At 39.7% G+C, this 23,347-nt stretch overlaps 2 protein-coding genes across 9 annotated transcripts in view; one reads left to right on the top strand and one right to left on the bottom strand.

Moving 5' to 3' along the window:
• The window catches only part of CPEB2 (cytoplasmic polyadenylation element binding protein 2), a 66,087-nt gene extending 46,162 nt beyond the window's left edge, over positions 1-19,925 (bottom strand). For 2 of the 8 annotated variants that reach the window (XM_032272779.1, XM_032272787.1), the window contains exons 1-4: positions 18,115-19,925; positions 14,943-15,233; positions 14,118-14,207; positions 5,280-5,370 (exon numbers count right to left, since the gene is read on the bottom strand). In XM_032272779.1, coding sequence (XP_032128670.1) covers positions 5,280-5,370; positions 14,118-14,207; positions 14,943-15,233; positions 18,115-19,809 — 2,167 coding nt within the window. In that variant the 5' untranslated portion in view covers positions 19,810-19,925. The remainder of the gene's footprint in view (positions 1-5,279; positions 5,371-14,117; positions 14,208-14,942; positions 15,234-18,114) is intronic. The other 6 variants (XM_032272784.1, XM_032272792.1, XM_032272796.1 and 3 more) reach the window with 3 other exon arrangements.
• A 129-nt stretch (positions 19,926-20,054) lies between these two features.
• Positions 20,055-21,647, top strand: LOC116546609. The gene has a single exon (XM_032272808.1). It carries the CDS (start codon positions 20,171-20,173, stop codon positions 20,666-20,668), a length of 498 nt encoding a protein of 165 aa, XP_032128699.1. The 5' UTR covers positions 20,055-20,170; the 3' UTR covers positions 20,669-21,647.
• Positions 21,648-23,347: the final 1,700 nt, after the last annotated feature.

Here is a 23,347-nt window from a genome sequence, read left to right as displayed (position 1 = left end):
GTATGGCTTCTATATAAATATAATTTACTACAAAGTTAATAATGATTTTTTTCCTATCAAAGGCAAGGGGTCCATAGAATAAAGAAAAGAAAAATCAATAAAGGAGAAAGAATATGTCAATTCTACTTACTCCCCTTTAAAATAAATGGAAACATTTCATTTAAAACTGAAAGCATACACAGCATCCCTCTATCTTTTTAAAGATACATTCTAATATATGTGATTTTATTCCATACTCTTTTATCTTTGATATTGGCAACTGTAAAACTTTTGACTTTAGGAAACACCTGTGGCTGAAGAAAATGTAAATTTGGTTTTGAGAAATGCATTACTTTCTCTGTCAGGGGAAATAAGGAGGAATCCTCTAAGAGCGGATGACACACCTGCTTTCGTAAGTATATTATTGGTATTTGTTTTATTTTGGACTTTATTTTTAAAAATCCCACTAAACATTCATAGCTTTTTAAAGATCTCTTTACCATTGCTCCTTTATGCTAGTTTCTCTAGGTATGTTCTAGACATCACATGAACTTTACCACCTCTAGGAATGGGCCTTGAAACCCACATGACTGACACACTCTCAAAGTCTGAGAACCTCTGTCTGGCTCAACAGTTTCTAAATTCTAAATGTAAGTTCCCACTATGGAGACTTTTAGAAATTTATACAAGTCATTTTGTGACTTGGTATTGTAATTTTATATTAAGGTCAGCTGAAGACAGAGAGAGGGAAAAGTAGAATTTAATTTGGTACTATAATAATCAGTCAGCACCTGACAAGAATAACTCCTTATTTTCTTAGTGCTTATATGCCCTACAATAAACAGAGCTTCTTACTTCAGGAGTCTTAAAAAAATAGGAGTGTAGCAATCAGGTAATAAAAATGACACTAGATATATAAAAACGTAGTAAATTAAAGTTTTAAAGGCATCCACTTCTAGACATTTGTTAGTGTAAAATCGCATTCTAAATTCCTTTTCCTGAGTTCTCTTTAATTGCTCGTAAAACATTGGTAAAGGCATTATGATCACTGACACACATTCCCAAAAACCATTACATAAACTACATTTCTTCCTAGAGTTTTTCAAATCAACTTTCATGAGCTAAAATTAAGTACTTTTGTTTGTCCCTATTCTTTGGGGAATGACACAAGCAATTTCTGGCAAAAATATTCACACAGTAAGCCTTTTTATGAATTGTAGGGGGCAGGGAAGGAAAAGACTTTAACAATAATCACTGTCTTGTTCTTTTGTTTAAAGGGGAATGAACTGACCCACACATACCATGTAAAAACTGCAAATTATTTAAAATAGGTATATAAATCTAAAACTGGAAAACTACAAAACAGTATTTGGCAAAGCATGATTTACTTTAACCATTTAAAGAATCCATGATTGTTCTTCCTTGAAAAGCAAATTATTTTCCAAGAATCAAGGCAGTCATCAGAAAATAGGATGTTAATGGAGAGAAACCACCAGAGAATAAATAAAGCAGACGGGTCAGTGCCATTCATACTAAAGAAAGCATCTAACAGTGTGTCATTCTGTTCATGATCCATAGTAAAAGACAGCACATTCTCAACAGTGTTAACTGAGCCCTGTTACACCCAGTCAGCATCAGGCAGCCCTACACAAGCTATGCCAGGACTAGCCTCCTTTCAGTTCCTCAAATGTGACAATCTCTTCCATGCTTTTACACATGCTGGTTCTTTTGTCTAGTTGACACATTCTCCCAATATTTTTCCATCATTGTGCTGCTCAGGCTTCAAGTCTCAGCTTCCTTTACTGCACATCTAAATTAGGTACTTTCATTTATAATCTCTCTAAACACCTCATAATCTTCCTCCACAGTATTTCTAACACACAGCAGATATATGTATACTGTATTTGTGTAAGGTATCTCCCTTTCCCCAGTAGGTTATACAATGAGGGCAGAGACCATGTCTGCCTCAGACAACGTGCAGTCAGTATCTAGGAAACCTGTGTAAAAGCAGACACACTTAACTGAGTAAAGTGCATTCGGTATTCCATCTCGGGTAGCCATCATTTCATATCTGTACAACTCTAACAAGACTAGATCCTGCCCACCTGCTGTGCCAGACCATAAAAATATTAACATTAAACAATGGAGGTTCCCTACTGTCCTGACAAACCACTGGGGAGTAGGAAAATGCAAATAAACTGCAGTAAAGTGTTTTTGGGCAGAAACAGGGATGAGAGGGTGCTTCTGTTAGCACACTCAGTTCTCAGGTCAGGAACCTGTCACAGCATTCTAGAGATCTGCTTGACTGCTTTCCTCCAACTGACAGTCTCACCTTGACTAATTTTTCTTTTCCTTTAGACTAAGGGTAGAATTGAATACAAATTTACTACTCTGCCTTTTACCTCTGTGGTAGCCAGCCTCTAGTACTCACATCTCTTTGAGTAGCAGATCTGGCCGAAATTGAGCAGAACTGATCTATGTAGTTAACAGAATGTTGTGGAAATGATGGTACGAGACTTCTAAGGCTAGGACATAGAAGACATTGGGATATTCATTTTGAGCTTTTATCACTTTGGGGCATATAAGCAACCATGTTGTAAGAAAAATTTTACAGCCCTGAAGAGAGGTCCATGAGTCAACAAACGGAGTTCTTCTGCCAATAGCCAGCCATGTGAGTGTACTATCTTGGAAAAAGATCCTCCAGTTCCAGTCATGCCTTCAGATAACTGCAGCCTCAGCCAGTATGCTGACTGCTACTTCATGAGATATCCTCAGCTAGAAGTAACCAGTTGAACTGCTCCCAAATTCAAACCCACAGAAATTGTGTGAGATGATGTTTATTGTTTTGATCTGCTAAATTTAGGGATAATTATACAGAGATAACTAATATCTCTCCTCACTCAAGCTCAGTTTCCTATTTTCACCATTAATATAAAGAGAAATAATTCATTTTATTTTCATCAGATCCCATAAGAAAGACAAAAGAAATGGCTGGTTTGTAAAACAGCATTTAAAAAGAATAAATTAATATCCATTTTGTTTTTTAGGGGAAAATAATTTTTTTAAATTAAATAGAGGACAGGATTTCCTAAAAGGGATGAGAAGGTAAGATAGAAAAGTTGAAACAGAGGGTGAAATACTGCCTTTAAGAACAGAAATGGAAAGAAGGAAAACAAATTCAGATGTTAAACCCTGGATGGTTTATTCCACTTGCTACCACCTTGCTTTAGCAGATTCTACTGAGATCCAGACCAAAGAAAAAGGTACAATAATCAGAGTATGGAGATGAAGAAAATATACAATATGATATCCCAGAAGGCAGCTAAGTTTGTATTAATAAGAAAAGGAAGGAAAAAAAAAATTGAAAGTGGCAGCGCGTAGTACCAAGATAATTTTTAATAGGAATATGATTGTGCATTGTAAAAGTATCAGTCTTATTTTTTTTATATTATTCAGAGAAGATTTCTCAATTTTTTTCTCTTTTAAAAAAATTCCCTGTCATAAAACATGTGGAGAATATAAAATATTCTCCACATGTTTTGTTTTGTGGAGATATGGAAAGACTTGTCACCACAATGCTTCCTAAAGGTGGTTAGTGGGCATGGTTTTCCCCTTCTAACAGCCAAAGATAATTTTTCTAACTTAAAAATGTTGAATTCACTTGAGATTTAAAAACATATATATCTACATATATATGTAATTCCCCTTCGCCTTATAATGCTTCCATTTCCTTTTCAATGTCCTCTTTTTAGGTTTCCCTTCACTTTTACCATAACCCAGGCTAGCAAAAAGAAAAACTGAGGTAACAGTGTCACAATGAACATTTTGTCTAACATGTTTAAAAAGCCTTTTGAAAAAAAAGGAGGAGAAACAACAATGAAAAACTTTTATTATCCACTGGTAACAGTTAATAATCTTGACTTTATCTCATATTAGAGTTTCTAAGAGTTTTCTTTCTTGAGAAGTCAAGGAGATAAACAGGAAATTTCTTAATCATAAGCTGCTGGCTTCTATTCTAAACGGTGAATCTAAGACAAACCATTGAAACAGCCAGCATTAACAGTGAAAAAGAACAAGAGCCTAGACAAAGAAACTAAAAAAACTAAGCTGAATTTTGGTTAGAAGCAAAAAATGAAACCCAAACAAACATCCCCCAAAACTTGACATATACCTTTAAGTTTAATCAACAACCACTAATATCTGCTCAGCTTCTCAAGCTCCTTAAAATTAAGGAATTGAAAAGACAGGGAATTCTTTTTACAAGCAAAATCCATAAACAGAACAAAATAGTTAGATATGTGGTCAGTATTATCAACTTAGCCCCACATCATCACCTCCCTGTCAATATGGAAGTTTAGAGTTTTTAGGCCAAGTCTTCTAAGAGAATTCTAACTTGGCTTTATAGGATTAAAAATGGAGAAAGTTTACAAAGTAATCCATGATTTTGATTCCATGAGAGACTTAGAGCCAGAATCAAATAGTTAAGCTGCTCCTGAAATTCTGACTCACAGAAGCTATGTAAGGTAATAAATATTTATTGCTGTTTTAAGCTGCTAAGTTTTGAGATAATTTTTTATGCAGCAATAGATAAACAGTATCTGTCATGACTCAAATTGACAATTTGGTAGATTTTCACCATTGATATAAATGACAATGAGTTACATTGCATAAAGAAATATATAATAATTACTTTTTATCATTTTATAAACAGAATAACATACAGCCAAAAACAACTATGTTAATGAATTTCTTTAAATACAATAAACAATTAATGAAGACTGCTACGGTAGGATAAGTGGGCCGATTCTTTTTCCTAATTTGTTTCAACTTCTCTGAAGAGCTATTTTTCACCTCAGAGAAGCTACTATAAAATATTCCCCTTTCAAAACCCTTTGACAGTAGAAGAAAAAATGAGAAAGGAGGTTAGGGATAATTCTAGGCTGGAATCACTGCAAATTGTGAATACAAGTATCCCAAGAAATATTTTTAATATTTTTGTACTTGAAAGAATTCTAGAAAACTGACTAGTGTATACTTTTAGATCCATTCTTCATTCTCCAGTGAACTGAAGCATGTCTAAACAGTAAATTTTCCTTAAATTGTAAGTCAACGGAGGTGAGTTCACATTAAGCAACAAAAGTATGAAATTTCATAAAAACAAAGATTGCCATTAATAAATGTATAACAGAATTTTATAGTAGATATAGGTGCTACTTAAGGTTCACTTTCATATAAAAACTAGTAAGATAAGCAAATTGGTATACAATATAAATATATATCTTTTTTAAAAAGTCACCTACCCTTAAGAGGATCATGTTCTGCTCTCATAATATCAATAAGCGAATTTTCCAAAGAGTGCATATTCAAACTGTCATACATTCTATTTCGATCCTGAAAGAGAATAGAAAAAAAGACATTATAATCTATACATTTTTTCCAAAAAGTGATTATAAAAATACTAAGTTCTCCTACATAAAAGAGGACATCTGATGAACATATTACTAATTAATCGGTATCCCACAAAATACCAATAACTAAAGATCTCATGAGCTACAATGTTTCTTGCATTGGAGGACATTATTTTCGGTACATTTATCTCTTAAATCTTTTATCAAAAATAATCTAATTTTACTGGCAATACTAATGCAATACAGTAAAATAATTTCTATGGTAATCTTTCTCTATAAAGTTTCCTAACATATTATACACACAGAAAGCATTTTTTGGTTAATTTCTAAACTTTTCTCACATATTTAGGAAGACAGACACTGGCATGTGGAAAATAAATATTTGGGAAAAATATTTTAGTTCCATAATTGCACCATACTTTAAACATCTATCAAACATTTTGTTATCTGACATAGTCTGCATTTCAACATGAGTGCATAAACATCTTACATGGTAAAAATCAAAAGCATAAGACACCCCAGAACAAAGACTAATACCTAGAATATTCATATTCATATCTTACTCTCTAAAGTGCTTCCATATTTGTCTCTGCATTGTAACCTTCACCAACTCCCCTGAAAAATAGGCAGACGGAGGAGGAAAGCGTAAAAGCACAGTAATCTCATTAAGTTGCTACTTCACCAAGTCTCCAAAGTCTTGTGTTGTCAGATCCTTGTTTGCTGAATGTTCGATCCCTCCACTTGCTTATCTGAAAGAATCTGACTCTTTAATGTCCATGAATTTTTACTGTATTCTGTTCAACACATACTCAATGTACCTGGAAAAAGGTAAGTGAGGAACTACTAGAGGAAGCTCTGGCCCATGCCCTCCAAACAATCTAGGAGTATCCCCAAAATATCCACACAGTTAAGTATGTGTGTACACGCATGTGCAAGCTTATGTATATGTGGGGGAGGCAGGGGACATGCCATTTTAAACTCTCAAAAAATGACTGCCACAGAAAATGGAAAGGGAAGAATCTGAAAATTAAGTGGAAATAAAAGTCCCAACAGAAATCAAAATAAGGCACTTATTAACCTGGGTCCATGAGCTTTAATAGAGACCAGAAGTCTCTGAAATTATATATAATATATTGTACATGGATGTACAGTAGTCCCCCGTTTCAGCATTTTGCTTTCCATGATTTCAGTTATCTGTAGGACAGTACAATACGATATTCTGAGAGAGAGAGATATGCCACATTTATACAACTTTTACTACATTACATTTTATAATTTTCCTATTTTATTAGTTATTGTTGTTAATCACTTTCTGTGAATAATTGATGATTTAAACTTTGTCATACATATGTTTGCATCGGAAAAAAACAGCATATAAAGGCACTGTTTGCAGTTTCAGGCATCCACTGATTGTCTTAGAATGTATCCCTCATGGATAAGGGGTGACTAGTGTATATGTAATTTTGGTTTTTTCCTGAAGAAAAGATTTATAGCTTTCATCAGTTTTCCACTGAAGTCCACAATTCAGAGAAGATTCAGAATCAGTTCTTCAGAAAGCTGAAGAAAAACCTAAGAAGCTTTCCTAAAAATATGTTCATTTATTTACTCTATTTTGATGCTTAGATTAGGATTGTAGCCTTTAGGTTGTAGCCTTTTAAAAGCTATGGGTTCAGAATCAGTACTGTAGACTAAGTAAGTTGCTGTCAAGGAGTTTAAAAGGGTAAAAAGTAACAGTGAATGCTGGAAAGAATGCTAGACTGGAGGTTCTTATTCCAGCTTTACCACCAATTAATTCTATCAGTACTTTTTATTGATTTTTACTGCAAGGCCCCTGAGGTAAAACACATACATCAATAACAGCTGCTCACTAGAACAATGACCTTGATTAGTGACAGAGGCACAAAGAATTAGTGAACTCTAACAGTGGTTTCTAAACTTGAGCATGCTTCAGAATCATCTGGGAGGCTGGTTAAACACATCAAATGAAACACATCAAATTCAGTAGGTCTGGAGTGGCACCTGAGAATCTGTATATCTAACAGGTTCCCAGGTGACACTGATTCTGCTGGCCTGGATATCACATTTTTTAAGAAACAATTAGTTTCTGCCTCTGAAGTCATTAAATCTCTCTAGGCTGTGGTTTCAACTTCTAAAAATAATCATGTCAGGCTAGATGATGCCTAGAGTCTTGTTAAAAATTATAGAAAAAAATAGACTCAAAATACTGTAAAATAAATGAAATATTAATAAAGCTGAAACAGAGAAGAGGATGGCCCACAGGCAAAAATGACATACTTATTTTAGGAATCTATCCAAATATTTCCATTTTCTCTGTGCTTCCACTATACTGTGTTCATAACTAATTTGTTGATTTTCCTGTTTCTCCCACTAAACTTCTAAGTTGATTAAGGATAGGGACTATCTAATTACAGAATACAGCTAGTTCTCAAATGTCTGTTGAGTGCATACTCCTTTATCTCTACCATAAAAACTTTATAAAAATGTAAAAAAAAAATTGAGTTATGTGAGGAGAAAGACTGCAGTAATTGTAAAGGTCTATAAAACTTTCTCAGAATCCTCAAGGGAATAGGTAGTCAAATGTTAACTGACTAAACTGAGACAAGCATCAGATTAATGTGGCTTGCTATGAACCTGAATTTCCAATCACCCAATGGAAGATTAAGTACTATTATACTGAAAGTTCCCAGATGTATTTAAAATATAATTATAAAATGTAAGCTGTAATGATAAAAATTGATGTTCATATAACAAAGCAAAAAATCCCTCTGAAGATATGCCATGTCATGAAGGTTCTAAGAGAATATTGTAAATAAATACTTTATTATCCTACTTACCCTAAATCCTCACAAAGGGAATATATTACAATTCATGGTTATATTTTTAGGTTGATGATTCTAAACAGAATCAGCCTATGTCCAGTCAACCAATGACCTTAATTAATGGTAACTATTAAATCACCCGAACAATATTTCCCAAGTAACTTCCTTTTCCTGGAGGTTTTGGAGGAAAGTACCCTTGCGGTGTGATCTTGCTCTGGAGCATAGCATGGGTCATGGACAATGTTTAAAGTATGAAGGAGAATATCCTGTAGCTATAAATATCAGTGACCACTATATAATCAATTCTGAGAGGTGTTATTCAAAAAGGCTGCATGTATTAATAACTTCAGCCTGAAGATCTATATCTAACTGAATCAGTGAGACATCTACTTATAAGGTCTCTTATTGTCCGTTTTCTGTTAAGTATTTGATCCTAAACTCCTACTCTAGGAAAGAAAACAGCACAGCTATTTTAAAACAATTAGCTTGGTTATACTTTGTAAAGCATCAGCTGAATCCCATGTGATTTTCAAAGCAACAAACAAAAAACAGTCTTGGGCAACCAAAAAGCACATGACATCTCAAAACTGCTTTTTAAATTTAATGAAACCTATAGACTTATATGCAAAAGATATAGATAATTATATTAAATAAATTGTGGGAATTAAAATATGACTTCTGAAAAAACAGAAACAAATCTGGTTATAAAACAAAAACTCATGCATTCTTCTGAAATAAAGATATCAGGAAAAATTGTGTTCATACAAACTGCCATCAGTTTAAAAACTAAATAGAAGAACTAAGGCAATTTTCAAGTGACCATGAACACACCAGTACTAATTATCATTAATAAATATGGAAAATCATAGCAACGTAATTTACATTTATTACTACAAGGTTATTTGAAAACACCAAAATATTTCGCAAAAATAAGGCTATGAGGAAAGGTGTGCATGAAATCTATTCTAAAACATAAAAACTAACTGGCAAAGAATCAACTTAGTGGGCTTTCAGAAACTGAGATTATGGAATCTCACAATAACTGACAGAATAAAATAAGAAAACATTTTTGAAAAAGGTATAACCTCTTTTATTATAATATTTATTTCATGGTTTTTCTTAAACCCAGATATTTGCCACAAACACTATGTGAGTGTCAGTAAAAGCTTACAAAGGTTGAAAAACACAGGAAAAAAAACAAAGTAATCTTAATCTTGAAAAAAGATGACCTAAGAAAAGATGATAAACACTGAAAAATAAGGAGATCAATGCAAAATTTTAGAAATAGTATGACAAAGGGAACTCAAACTTCATTACAAGAGAACTTTTTGAAGAGATATTAATTTTTTTGCTGGGATATATTAAAAACTCTGTTTTATTTCAAAAGAAATGGTCAATCAGAAACTTTTCCTCTTGAAAATGAGGTACTCTTCCAAAGAAAAATAAGATTATAGAAAACCCCTATATTCTTATATTTAATGATATAGCAGATGCTTGAACATGTATTATTCTGCTTAACTAGGAAGATCAGATTTATATTGTACTTGTAATGTTTGTGTTTAGTTCTCTAATTTTTACTTTAAAATAAAGCAATGTAGTGCTAATAGTCTTTAATTTTAAGTAAATATTGATCACACATTCCTGTTACACAATGTTATTGCCCCATACTCAACTAGCAGCAGATGACGTGCTACTCTGCTTCACTGCATAACGTAGTACTCAATCTCATAAGCTCTCTTCTCTTTCCCTAGTTGTTCCACATAGATAACCCTTATTCACCCAACTCAACTCTTACCTTCTCTAAGACAAATAAAATTTTTTTTATCCATATATCTCAAGGGTAATTAAACACATACAGAACAAATGAAGATATATTTCTTGAATTTTCTCTATTAATTTTGAACCTCAACACAGGGTGTTAGTCATACTCAGGAAAAAAAAAAATCAAATGTTTTAAAAGGCCAAAGCTATTTTAGTATTCACAAGAATTAAAGAAAACAGAAAGACAAGAACAATTAAAGAACTGAACACAGAATAGGAAACCAAAAGAAAGCATCCATTACTTAAGCCGTATACAAGAGTCCATTCTTTTTCATTTTCAATGGCCATGTAACAGTTTGATGACTTTGTTTCTTTTTTTTTTTTTTTTTGAGACAGAGTTTAGTTTGATGACTTTGAATGTCCCTGAAGTTCATCTGGTTTTTGAACCACTATTTACGAAACGCTTTATCAGATAAACAAATTGGACTTGGTATGCATCTATATACTGTTTTTTTTGTGTGTAAGGTGAGTAAAGACTCAAATAATATTTTTCTGAGACAGATCTCTAAATTACCATTTACCACATTATCACAATAGCCTATTAAAGATTAGTGAAAAATATCTTTAATTAATTCTAGGTAGTTTATTATGTGACATGCTCAAGCACTGCAAGCAGAACTAGAGTTGATATACTGATAATTCCCCAGTTGAAAGGCAGGCTGACATGCATGTATATACTTCATACACTCAATTATAGCTGCAAGACATTACTTTGTTTACAGTGAGCTAATATGTCATATGTAAACTTGTGAGTAATAATAACCTCAGTTAAAGGATATTTACTCTTTATGTTTTGGATAAATATACTGTAACCTTAACATCAAACTGAAAACTCCTATTTTTTTGGGAGGTGGGAGTGGTGTCTTGTTACGTTGCCCAGGTTGGACTCAACTCCTGGGCTCAGGCAATCTTCCTGCCTCAGTCTCCCAAGTAGTGTACGTTGCTGGATCTGGCTGCAGATTCCATTTTAATATAATTTAGAATTCACACTTTTGAGTATGATTCTTGCAAGGGTAACTAGCTAATGACATTTTAAAGTAGAATAATTAATAGCCCTAAAGAAATTCATGGAGATATGTTAGGCCACAGTCGTAGCTCAAGCCTGTATTCCCAGCACGTTGGAGGCCATGTCAGGTGGATCATGTGAGGACAGGAGTTCTGAGACCAGCCTGGCCAACATGGTAAAACCCTGTCTCTACTACTAAAACAAAAATTAGCCAGGCGTGGTAGTGTATGCCTGTAATCATAGCTACTGGGGAGGCTGAGGCACAAGAATCGCTTCAACCCATGAGGCGGAGGTTGTTGTGAGCAAAGATAATGCCACTGTACTCCAGCCTGAGCGATGGTGAAACAAGAAAGGAAAGGAAAGGAAGAGAGAGACAGAGAAAGAAAGAGAAGGAAAGAAAGAAAAATCTATACAGATATATAATACTCATTTTAAAGTCAGAAATGTTTATAATTTACATTTCTTTTAAAAAGTTTTAAATTTGAGGGTTTTCTATTTAAAAAAAAAAAGCTAATTTAAAATAAAATTCCAACCCACAAAATTTTACATATAACAAAAATAAAAATCAACCTACAAAACTAGTTCTTTCCTATTCATTGAATTCAATTACATGTTCAGCTCTCGATATAGGTTAACCCGCAGTATCCAACTATAAGAATTAAGACTTCAGTTTCATAATTTTGTATTATATTCTAGGCCCTAATCAGTTTGAGACTAAAGGAAATAAAAAGTTAAATGTTTTAAAATAATGTACTTGTTACCAAAAATGTACTAGAATTACATTGTATATGACGACAAAAGGTCAAAAAATAATCTCCACAAGTATTTAAGTGACTAATTATCTTCTATAATTTAATTTTGCCAAAGAATGAGAAACTACCCAACGTTTTAAGATACCAATTTCATTTTGTAGCTGCTGTGGTATTTTTAAAAGCATCAACTTCAAATACCTCAACCTTTATAGAAAGACAGAAACACAAAACAAATTATATATAAGTACCCTCAGGTACTTAGAGGAGATAATGACATTGCCTTCAAGCCCAGTTGAAATGTCACATACTACCTCCACTGCCTTAGACTAATGCCTTAGACCCTTTGCTCAAAGAAACCAAGAGGTTGGTATTGTAAAAATATAGGCTAGGGGGTGGGGGAGCAGAGAGGAAAAGAAATGGCCAAAAGAGATCAGAGAAAGTGTAAAAGCTGGCTGAAAGGCCTTAAATGACCTAGTTCAAGGTCCTCCTTTGACAGATAAGGAAACTGTAACCCAGAGAGATGAAAGCCCATAAACTATGACATTCAATGTCATAAAGATTATGAGGAAGAGGAAGAAGATCCAAGTTTCAGGCCTTCTTTCCTTCCAGTTCCATTTACTTTCCATTATCTTTCCCGCCCGCCCCACCATCATTGTCTTCTACTTCATCACATCACACCTCTGGCTCAAGAGTCCAAAGGGAATGCCAATATCTCAGCAGTTTACCAGAGAAGTTTATCTTTAAGCACCAAAATCCTTTTCCCTAAAATAAATTTCCCTAAAATCTTAGGTTATGAAACAGGTAAAAGCAGGGGAGCTTTGACCAAAGTCTAAGTGGGAGGGCAGCCCCAATGGTGGCAGCCCCAGATGCTGGTTTAAAAGCTTCCCTTTCATTATCACCCCTGTCTCCTCTCTAGCATTCCACCAATTGAAATCAACTCAATAACCTGGTTTCTCAACATCTGTCCCTGCCTCATGGACCCTTTATGCCAGCTAATTTGTATTATTTTCCATGGATACTTATTTCTCCTATATATGTACCCATCCTATCACTTCTTCCTGAACGAACAGGATAATTATGTCCTTTTCTATCTGAAAATATTTCTCCTGCCAATTTCAAAATAATTATATTAATTTTCTTCTCCTAAACATACCATATCCTAGGCATTCATGTATTAAATTTGAACAATACAAAAATGCTATCATAAAAATGTCACTAATAAGGCTTAACTAGACTATAGAAGAGAAGAGAGTAGAAGTAAATAGCTAACTTATATTAACAAGACAGTACATTGCAAATTACATGCAGTAGCTACCATTTCTAGGTGAAGACACTGGCAGGACTACTTTGGAAAATAGGCAGGACTTGGCTAAAACAATTGCTAGTGGTTGATTATCAAAATTAGTGCTAATCTTCTAGATTGGAATGCTACTTACAAATGTATTATTAATCTGTTTGTATCCTTACTTGTAAAATCATCTCATGCTGATAAATTAATCAAGGAAGAGACTCAGAATAATATAGCCCCATTCCTATAACACACGCAATGTTAAGTCTATACTCATTCAAACTTGAGCTCTGTAAGAAGGAACCTTCATATATAAGGACTGAGCTTTCTATACCCTGTAATAATCCTTACCACCTGGTACCTAGTATACATTCAGTTTGCAGAAGGATAGTATTTTGTGACCAACAAAGGTGTGAATGTAATTTGACTAAGACTAACTCCCAGTTTTTTGACTAAAACTTTCTTCCTAGGAAACTGATTATTTGGAAAAAGTCTGGGTATAAAAGCAGTAACAAAATTAAGAACACTAGGCTATACATTTTTTAAATAAAGGTGAAAAACTGAACCAAGACAAATCTTTTTTAGAAATATATCTCAAAACAAATGTAGAATTCATGACAAAAATTTACTGAAAAGTTCTATGAAACACTGATTAAATACAAAGCTGGATGTTAAGTAAACATGATTTTGTACCTAATTGCATATAATTTTGAAAAGAAATACAATCTGTTTAGTTTGACTGATGTTTAAAGTCAGGTGCTCTTGTGTATATAATCCCTTTTTCCGAAAAAAAAATTATGTTTTAGAAATATAAAAGGATTATTCATTGCTCTTAAATTTGAAAATAAAAAATTCTTATATTAAATAGTTCAAATCCGGTGATCCTTAAAAAATAAATTGCTTCAGTGTCCTCTAACATATGCTACCATAAGTATAATAAGAAAATAAGTAATAAATCCTACTCATAATATAAATACTAAACTCCTAACCGAAATCCTAAAAAGTATACACTGTGCAGCCTACCTGGTCTATTCTGGATGTTCCGGCTGCAGTGCACCAACTATCTTGGAGTGAATCTGAGCCCCAAGCTGGCAACTGCAAACTAGATCTCACCTTCAATAGCATAGAAGTTTTCATCAGAAATGAGCAGTTGTCTTCCCCAAACCCACCCAAAGAAAGAAAGAAAATAAAAAATAAAGCTCTATCATAAATCCTTATTCCATCCATTAACAGTTTAAGAAAAACAAAACCAAACAAAAACCTCACTTGCAATAGCCATAAGGAAACTTCAACAAAATAATAAAAAGCCTGAAAAAAAAAAAAGCCAGTCTAATCATCACAACTATTAGGCCACATTTAGGAAAAATACGTGAATTTAGTGAAAATAAATTTAAATTAGATGTGAAAAGCCCTAATATTATTTTGCCACAATCATAGCTGTACTAAGTATATCCTAATATATATATATACAGCCGATTATAGTCAAATCCAAGAATAGTTACAATTACAGAACATTTTAGCTTAGCTATGTTATAGGAGAAAAAATTTTGGTGGCCCATCAGAGTTTATAAAGTAAAGCATTCTTAAAGAGCTGCCAATTGAAAGCTTCAACATGTATTTAAAAAATACAACAAAGTTTTCTATGTTTTACTAAGCTTATTTTCCATTGAGTGTTTAATTTTTTTATACTCTCAATTTTCTCTGCATAGATATCTCAACCTTTGTTAAATTACATGCTTAAAAATTAAAACTTTATTTGAAAGAATGTTAATTTTAACATACTACTACCACCATCACCCAACTACCTATTTTGAAAGATTAACATGAGAGATAAGGTTATTTACATACCATTCTTACCTGTAAGGGTAACAGTGTATTACTATTGTTGTCTGTTCTGAAAACATTATCTTCAATCCAAGATTTTGGAGTCAGTGATGGAGTTGAGCGAGTAAATTTCGGTGGTGCAATGACATTACCAGAAAACGGTTTCTTCAATGGAGATATCTGATTCATAGTTCCTGGAATTCCCATGTTGCCGGTTCTACGGTGATCTCTGCCATGCATTGCTCCCCAGGACATACTTCCAGTGCCCCAGCCACTGCTCTGATGGTTGCTCCAGGGAGATTGTTTCAGAAGAGGCTGGGGAAAACATATCTATTTAAATTACAGCATTTAAAGAGTTTACAATTCAAATTCAAAATTCAGACCTAAGAATTTATATAATGAAATATATAAAGACAAAAGAATACATCTTTCCTAGCTTGTACAAGTTAATAGTCTTGAGATCTTTTTACGTGAAATCATATTTGATGCTGGTAAAGTTTTCATCTTCTTGTCTACTATAAATATCATGATATTTTATGACAGGAAAACAGAACCATGTACTTTTTTTCCTTCAAAAATAACTGTATACATGATAAATATGAAGAAATAAATTGAAATTAGCTTTGAAGATTCTTAAAGATATAATCTACACGGTGATCTAAAAGCAACCATATTATGCTAGGCACACAACTAAAAATATGTTCTTTGTTAATTAAAATATCCTACTCATCCAAGTGAAATATTTAGACTTCATGTTTCCAAAACAAGTTGCACTACTACAAAAGTGGTAATTTACTCAATTGCACAAATTAAAAACGCCTTTTAGAATAAGAACAGCATAGAAACTACGTCATTTTTCTACATTGCTTATTTAACTGTTAAGGCATTTTATTCCAGTTTTAGTATAGTTTGTTTTAAAGTGTTTTTGTTTTTATATCACTTAATTATCCATGAACTGTGAAGCAATTATCTGATGTTGCCCATAGGTGGATCCACTGAGGTATACCGCCAATTAACTACATGCTTTGATTATTCCAGTAGAGATCTTGATACAAGTCTCCATCAAGTTGATTCATTTTCAAAAGTAAATTACATCCTAATCTAAAACCTGGGGCAAGAAAAGTTAAGTCATTAAAGGATGGAAATCCCACTGAAAGGTTGTAATTGTAGTTTTGGGTTTTTGGTATTTTTTTTTTAAAGAAGTACTCATCGCTGGTAATTCTACTGTCAATACGTTTATACTTTAATACTTTGGTGTTAAGATGTAGTGAAAGAAGTATGAGCCATGCAGTTACTAAAAACAAATATGGTTCTCTTAAAATTGAACCTTTTATAAGACAATTAAAAGAGAAAATCCTGATCTATAGCACCAACGTTTAAAAACTTTTAAATGCTAACATAGTTATGAATATATATTACCCCTTCCCCCTCCACAGAGTCCCAAAGCATAAGTAGGGAGCCATGGACAAATCACTTCATTCTTGAGGGCCTTACTTTCCTTATTAAATAAGTTAATGCTCAAAGCTGTCTTCCAGTGATCTAAAATTCTTTATGAAAGCTGTGTGGCCTGTCACACTCCATGGCTAGACATATTTTTTGTCCAAAAGGAGATTACAGTTAAATATGGATCATGGTATATGTTATTCCAGTGCTTTGTATCACAACTTTAAGAATACAAAATTACCTATAGATAATTTTCTGTGGACAAGTTTCCAGTTAACAAAATGAAGACCCTGAGACACAAAAGACAGTTGCAGAGGATTATAAAAATCATGTAAAAGTGGAAAGTTATTTCAATATCCCTATCTTCAAACCTTATAGGCCACATTCTCTTTTGTAAAAAGAAATTAGTGATTCAACAAAAACTGTTAACTGTCACTTTGGGTTATTTAGATAAACTGTTAACTTTCACTTAGGTAATCCTTGAAAACTTTGGTCAGCTGAAAAAGTTATGGGGTTAAGGTCAAATTTTGCTTCTCTCTCAATCCTTAATCACGAAAATGGAAAAACAAATGCTAACAAGATTAAAAACTAACAAGACATTCTTTCAACGTCAACTCACCAACCCACCGGTCACCCAAAAATTGTATTGAGGGAATAACAACAACAAAAATCTTAAATCAGAAAAGATCCAGATAAATACTCTGCCCAGTGTTATTTCATAACACTACCTACTTAAAATACACACGGCCCACATAATCCCTTGTAGAAGGTTAGGGCCACCAAAGAATGTACCGAAAAGTCTAGGAGATACACTAATCCCAGCTCCAAGTTTAGTTTTGTCCTAAAACCCACAAAACATAACCCCAACATTGAAAAGCACACTAACTAGGGCAATCATGGGGTATCTTGGTTTGAACCGGAGCCGTCACTAACAGTTTCTCTGTCCCAGTCCTGTGACAGCCGAGGACGCGGCCCCGCGGGAACCAGGTCCGGTGAGGAACGCGGCCGGCTGCTCCCTCCCGACTCGCTGGCGGCACAGGGTGCGGCGCTGCCGGCAGGTTGACCGTGGGCGGAGCTTTGGGAGAGGCTCGAAGGACCCCCCGGCGGGATGTGGCTTCACGGCGAGATCCCGCCGGCCAATTAAGAATGAAACAAACTCCAAAGAAAAAAACGCCTTTCCGCCTTCCCTCATTGGACGGCGGGGCAGAATCAAGGGCTCCCCCGCACGCACCTTCTCCGGCAATTGTATTTCTCCTGCCCAAGTTCACTTCCCACGGCCGCTCTTCCTAGGTCCCCGACCCGCCCCCGGTCCTCGCCGCGCCTCCCCGAGTCGGCGGTCCGGGACGGCGGCCCTCCGGGCCCGGGGCACTGGGTGCGCCGGCTAGGAGGGCCGGGGAGAGTTGCCGCGTCCGGCCGTCCGCCGCCCCAGCGCTATTCAGCCCCTGCCCCAGCCCCCACCGCCGCGCCGGGACGTTCGAGGGGGCGCCGGGCCAGCGGCGGCTCCCAGAGCGACCTAGTCTCCCAGATCCGCGTAGCCCACGGTGGCCACTGCCCTTCTGCCCTGCCGGAGGCTGGGGTTCCGCGTCCTGTCACGGTTGTCAGCTCTCTCAGTCCCACTCTTACTTGGGCGAGTGGCTCCCGTCGCGGTTTCTCTCCGAGCTAAGGTCGGGTCCCTGGCCTCCCCGCCGCCGCCTTCGTCCCCCACCCGCGGTCTCCTGGCCCCGTGGCGCAGCCAGGCTGCCGCCCGCCGTACCTGGTGGTGGTTATAGGAGTTCCTCTGCTGTAGGAAGGCGGCGGCCGCCGCCTGGTGCTGCTGCTGGAGCTGCGGGCTGACGGGCGACCTCCGGCTCTGCGGCTGCTGCGGCGCCGTAGGCGGCGGGGGCTGCTGTTGAGGTAAATTCATGGCGGGCGGCGGCGGCGGGGGCACGGCGGTCGCCGAGAAGGGGCCGCCGAAGCCGCCGCCGCCGCCGCCGCCGCCGCCGCCGCTGGCCGGCACGCTGAGCCCCGCGCAGCCATGCGGCGACACCGGCGAGAAGCTCGGGAAGAAGGCCGGGTTCATGGACGACGGCAGCCCGGGGTAGAAGCCGTTCTCAGAGTCGGGGCTGGGCGGCGGCATGGCGCTGAGCGAGCCGCCGCCGCCGTTCGGGGTGGTGGCCGACGAGCCGGGCGGCTGCGGCTGCGGCTGGGGCGGCTGCTGGGGTGGTGGCGGCTGCTGCGGCGGCTGGGGCGCCGGCTGCTGCTGGGGCTGGGGTGGCGGCGACGCGGTCTGCACCGACCAGGGGGTGCCGAAGCCGGGCAGCGGCGGCGGCGACGCGGAGCCGCCTCCCCCTCCGCCTCCTGGGGGCCCCCCGCCCCCGCCGCCGCTGCCGCCGCCGCCGCCGCCGCCGCCGCCCGGGTGTGGAAGGTCCGGGCTCTGCAGACTGCTGAAGGCGCCCGCGCCGAGCGCCCCGCCGGGCAAGAGGTTACTAGGACTGTTGAGCAGAGGGTGGTTGGGGGACTCCATGGAGCCCGGTGCGGGGTTCACCGGCGGCGTCGAGGGGGCCAAGCCCGCATTGGGGGACTCGGTGGCGCTGCCCTCGCCCGCGGCTGGGGTCTTGCGAGGGCTGCCCACGCCTCCGTGGCGGCGCCGCGGGGCTGCGGGCGACGAGGGCGGGAGCTGTGGGAGCGGGGGCAGGTCGGCTGGACGCTGCCGCTGGGCGAAGTCCTGCGACGGGAGGTGCTGCGGGTGCGGGAGGCTGAACTGCTGCGGCTGCTGTTGCTGCTGGAGCTGGGCGAGCTGCGCGGGCTGGAGGAGATGGCCGGCCGGCGGCGGCGGCAGCGGCGGACTGAACCGGCCCGGGCAGTAGAGCGGCGGAGGCGGCGGCAGCTTCGAGTCCGGAGGGTGGGGAAGGTGGGGAGGGCTGAACTCTTTCCTCTTCTGGCTGCTCAGCTGCTGCTGCTGCCGCTTACTGAAGTCCTGCGGGGAGGAGGTGCGGCAGCAGCAGCAGGAGGAGGCGGAGGAGGAGGAGGGGTGGTGCAGACTCGGTTTGAAGTCCTGGGAGGGGAGGAGGTGGGTCACACCCGCGATCGTGCCGCCGCCGGGGTGGTGGTTGGGGAGTTTCTCCGCGGCCGCCGCCCCCGAAAGCGGCCGCGCTGGCTGCTGTGTCAGCCCCAGCAGCAGCTCATCCTGCATGGTCTGCTGATGCGCCAGGAACGAGGAGGAAGAGGAAGCGGCGGCGGCCGGGTTGCCCGCGCCGCCGCCGAGGGGGATGGAGAAGGGGGAGGCGGCCTCTAAGAAGCCGGTGACAGGCAACGGTGGCGGCGACAGCGGGCCGAAGGGCGTGGCGGAGGGCAGTGAGTTGGCGGACCCCTCAGCGTAGGGACCGTACGCCTCGCCGCTGAACAAGGGCCCAGGGCTGCTGCTTCGGAGCGGGGCGGTCTGCAGCACCCCAAACCCGAAATCCCTCATTTATCAGGCTGGCGGCAGCGGGAGGAGAAGCGCTTCGTCCCCTGCCCCACCTAGGAAGCCGCCGGCTCTTGAGCTGCGTGGCCGTGGTGGAAGGAGAGGGAATCAGTGAGAGAGGGACACCGTGACTGAGCCAGTGGACACCGACTTCGGCCCCACCACCCCTCGCGGCGATCACCGCCGCCACCTCCCGAGACCTGCTCGGGCGCCGCCGCCGCCGCCGCCGCCACCGCCCTGGCGGCTTAAGAACCCCGGAACGTGCGTCAGCGCCACCTCACAATCGCGCCGCCCCCCGTGGTGCGTCCTGGCACGCGCGGGCTTGAGGCCACCGCGCCCCCGTCGCCCCGCCCCGCCCCTCATTAATATGCAGACTCAGCCGGGGGCGCGCTGGCGCTCCCTGGAGGGCGGGAGCGAGCGTCACGTCTCCTTGGGTTTCTCTGCGTCAGGGGAAATGGAAAGGCCAGTTGGGGCGGGGGTCGACTGGAGTACTGGGCGGGCGCGCGCACTAGGGCGGGCGCGCGCGGGAGAAAGGGACGGTTCCTGGGCAACGGCCCCTCCCTGGCGCGGGATCCGCGCAGAGCCTGCCCGGGTCGCACGCGTCTCCGCCCCTCGCGGTGCCGCCTCCTTCCTGTCACCTCCGTTCCGCCCTCAGTCGCAGAAGCCCAGCCTCACCACTCGGGGTTCCCAGGGCGGGGCTGGCCCGCAGGGGAAACTGAGGCCTGGGACCCCGACGGGCGCCTGCACTGTGCGAACTCGCATAGAAATAGGCGCCCGAGACCCCCAGCACAACGCGGGAGCCCGGTCCAGCCCGGGGTCGGGAGGGGTCCTGTGGCGAACTCGCGTCTGGGCTGTGCCTGCTTGAAGTCCGCGGAGCGTGTCGCCCCGCACCTCTAGACCCCGAGTCCCCGACTTAGGGCCTCCTCGTCGCCTTAGGAAGCGCTCTCTAGGTTTGTTTCTATGTTTTAGGCGCTGGAGGGGGTGCTGTCACCGACATCCTATAGCCGCCGAGAGTGTTTTCTGTAGGGTAAACATGAAGCCTCGGAGTCCCGGCTGTATTCCAGGCATTTTCATTTGGGTAAGGAGGAACAAACACACTCCGCGTGGTTATTTACACACTCTGATGCGTGGAACGGGTTCCGCGGCAAGCTCCCATGGTAACCCCGTGCCAGCTCCATTTCTTAAAAGTGTTTCATGTGCCATCATCAGGGCTGCAGCGTGGGACTCCTCCCCACCACATTCATTCCGGGGTTCCCGCCCCTTCCCCCCAGGGAGACTAAACATTTCCTAAGCTTTATGAATTTTCAAGAGAGAAAGATTTCTTACATCAGGGAAAAAAGGAGGTTCTGACTCAGCAGCAGACTTGTTGAGACTTGCAAAATGGAAGGAAGAGAGCTTTCCATGGTAGAGCTCTTTAGAAGTATTAGAGGAGGAACTAATCCCGTGTGTTTCCTTTCGTATAGAAACATTTTACATAAAGTATTTGAAGGTCTAGATAAAGAATAACAGAGTGATTGGTCCATAATACATGATGAGATGAACTTCATATTCCTGTTTGGTAATTTTAACTGTTTTACTTGATGCTTAGAGAAGTGAAACTACTAAGTGAGTCCTAGAATATAGACTCTAACCCCAAAACAATAGAAGGTAGATTCAGGCTTTACTTGATTTTGGTTTACAAGTAGACTAAGATTAAATATTTGATGTTATACATTAGCATACTCTTACTGATGTAGGCAGAGTGTACATTTTTACAAGCCTTCATTCTCTATTAGTTAAATTTGAATTCTATTCAGTGTCTCAAATTTACATCAAAATAAACACTGGAGAAAGAGAGCAGCATTGTTCGGGGGGACTGTATTTCATGTATAAGCTTTGTCTCTGATATCCTGTCTAATGAACTAAGTTGTATGTTGCATTTACAATAAGGAAAAAGTACTTTCTAAAAAACTCATACATGGTTCAGAACTTGGTCAGGTGAATAGAATCATCTTAATAATCTCAGAATCATTTTTAACAATCAGGCAAAATGTAAAACTGGAGAAGTACTTTTATTATTCTAAATTACAATGTCTAGAAAATAACCTGAGCTCAGACTTTAAAATATAAATGGTTATTTTCACATTACATTTTGATATCTTCTTAAATATTCATTTTTTTAATGTATTTTGCAGGGAAAAAAACTAATTCTGCAACTAAGAAATGTAAAGTCTTAAAAACGGATGAATTTTTTTCCGAGTACAGTTGTCTGAAATCATTTGATTGAAATCATTTGCAGTTCCAACAACAAATCTTGAAATAGGAAGAAAATATAGGCATAAACTTTAGCTCAATCATCCATTAACACTGCCAGTTAGTAAGGATGAGAAAGAGCATATTTTTAAAAGCTAGCTGGTGGCTTTCTGGGCTAGAGTTTGAACAAAAACAAGATTTCTTAGTGCTCTGGTACTAGTTTGGTTTTTGAGGATCTACAGCTCTCTGAAATGGGGAAAAGCCATCAAGTTTGTTATTACATAATAATGTCAAACTTCATATTAAGTATACAAAATTCCAAATCCTGCCAGAGCCTCTGCTCACTGCTTTTGTGAGGGCCCCATTTTTTTAGAGCAGAAAGTTACTTTCTGACATCTTGTAAGCTGGTGATCTTCCCCTAGTACTGGAAATATTCAAATGAAAAGGTTTCCTAGCATGGGGAGTGGAGTAGGGTAGGGAGAAGGAGCAGCAGGTGGTAGGGAAGGGACTATGGTCCTCTAGCAGTTTTCATGCCAAGATCTTATGAGTCCATTTTATGATTTTTTTGTTTTTTGTTTTTTACCTGAAATATTTCGACTTTATGATCATTAACTAGGACCTTGACTTTGTCTTTGACAGTTCCTTATTCATTTACTCCCACTATTCTGGGCAAGTGTTTTTAAAAATATTTTGCTATAACCTAATATACATGCAAATACACACTCATGCAACTGAAATAAAGCTGCCATTAAGCAATTCTTTTAATAATACAACAAACTCCTTAAAAAATTCTATTTTCATTTTAAAATCACTAAGTTGATCTCAAATTACAAAGTTGGTTTTAATACCCTCTATCAGATTATGAGCTGAAATTTAAAACTACTGTCCTAGAAGACCATTTCAAACATTCTGCTCTGTCTGTAAACCTGTCACATCTCTTCTACATGCTTCTGCTAGCACAGAGCACTCTCAGCTGCTGAGTTACATGCTTATTTCACTGAGAAAAGAGAAACAATAACAGAAGGACTTCCACAGTCTCCCTGCATCTGTCCCTGCACACCTTGCCCTCCCTCCCGATAGAACGGATGGCCCTTCTGTCCACATTCCTGTTTAAAGCCAGCCGCTCGACTGGCGGAGCAGATCCTACCCCTAACCTACTCAAGACATGGTGTCCCATAATTTTCCCTCTCTTTCCTTTATGACTTCTTTCCTCTCCAGGAAACACTTCCGTGTGCACAAAAACATGCTTTACTAGTTCTCACCTTTGAAAAATAAAGCCAAAACCTTTTAACCTTATATTCTCCCTCCTTTA

Source organism: Sapajus apella, unplaced genomic scaffold, assembly GCF_009761245.1.
Source record: "Sapajus apella isolate SASKATOON/1434 unplaced genomic scaffold, GSC_monkey_1.0 scaffold5, whole genome shotgun sequence".
Lineage (NCBI taxonomy): Eukaryota > Metazoa > Chordata > Mammalia > Primates > Cebidae > Sapajus > Sapajus apella.
This window is presented reverse-complemented; position numbering and strand designations above follow the sequence as displayed.

Bases quoted from the DNA above. Each gene is read 5' to 3' on its own strand.
- LOC116546609 (XM_032272808.1), top strand. From the start codon at position 20,171: ATGCAGACTCAGCCGGGGGCGCGCTGGCGCTCCCTGGAGGGCGGGAGC.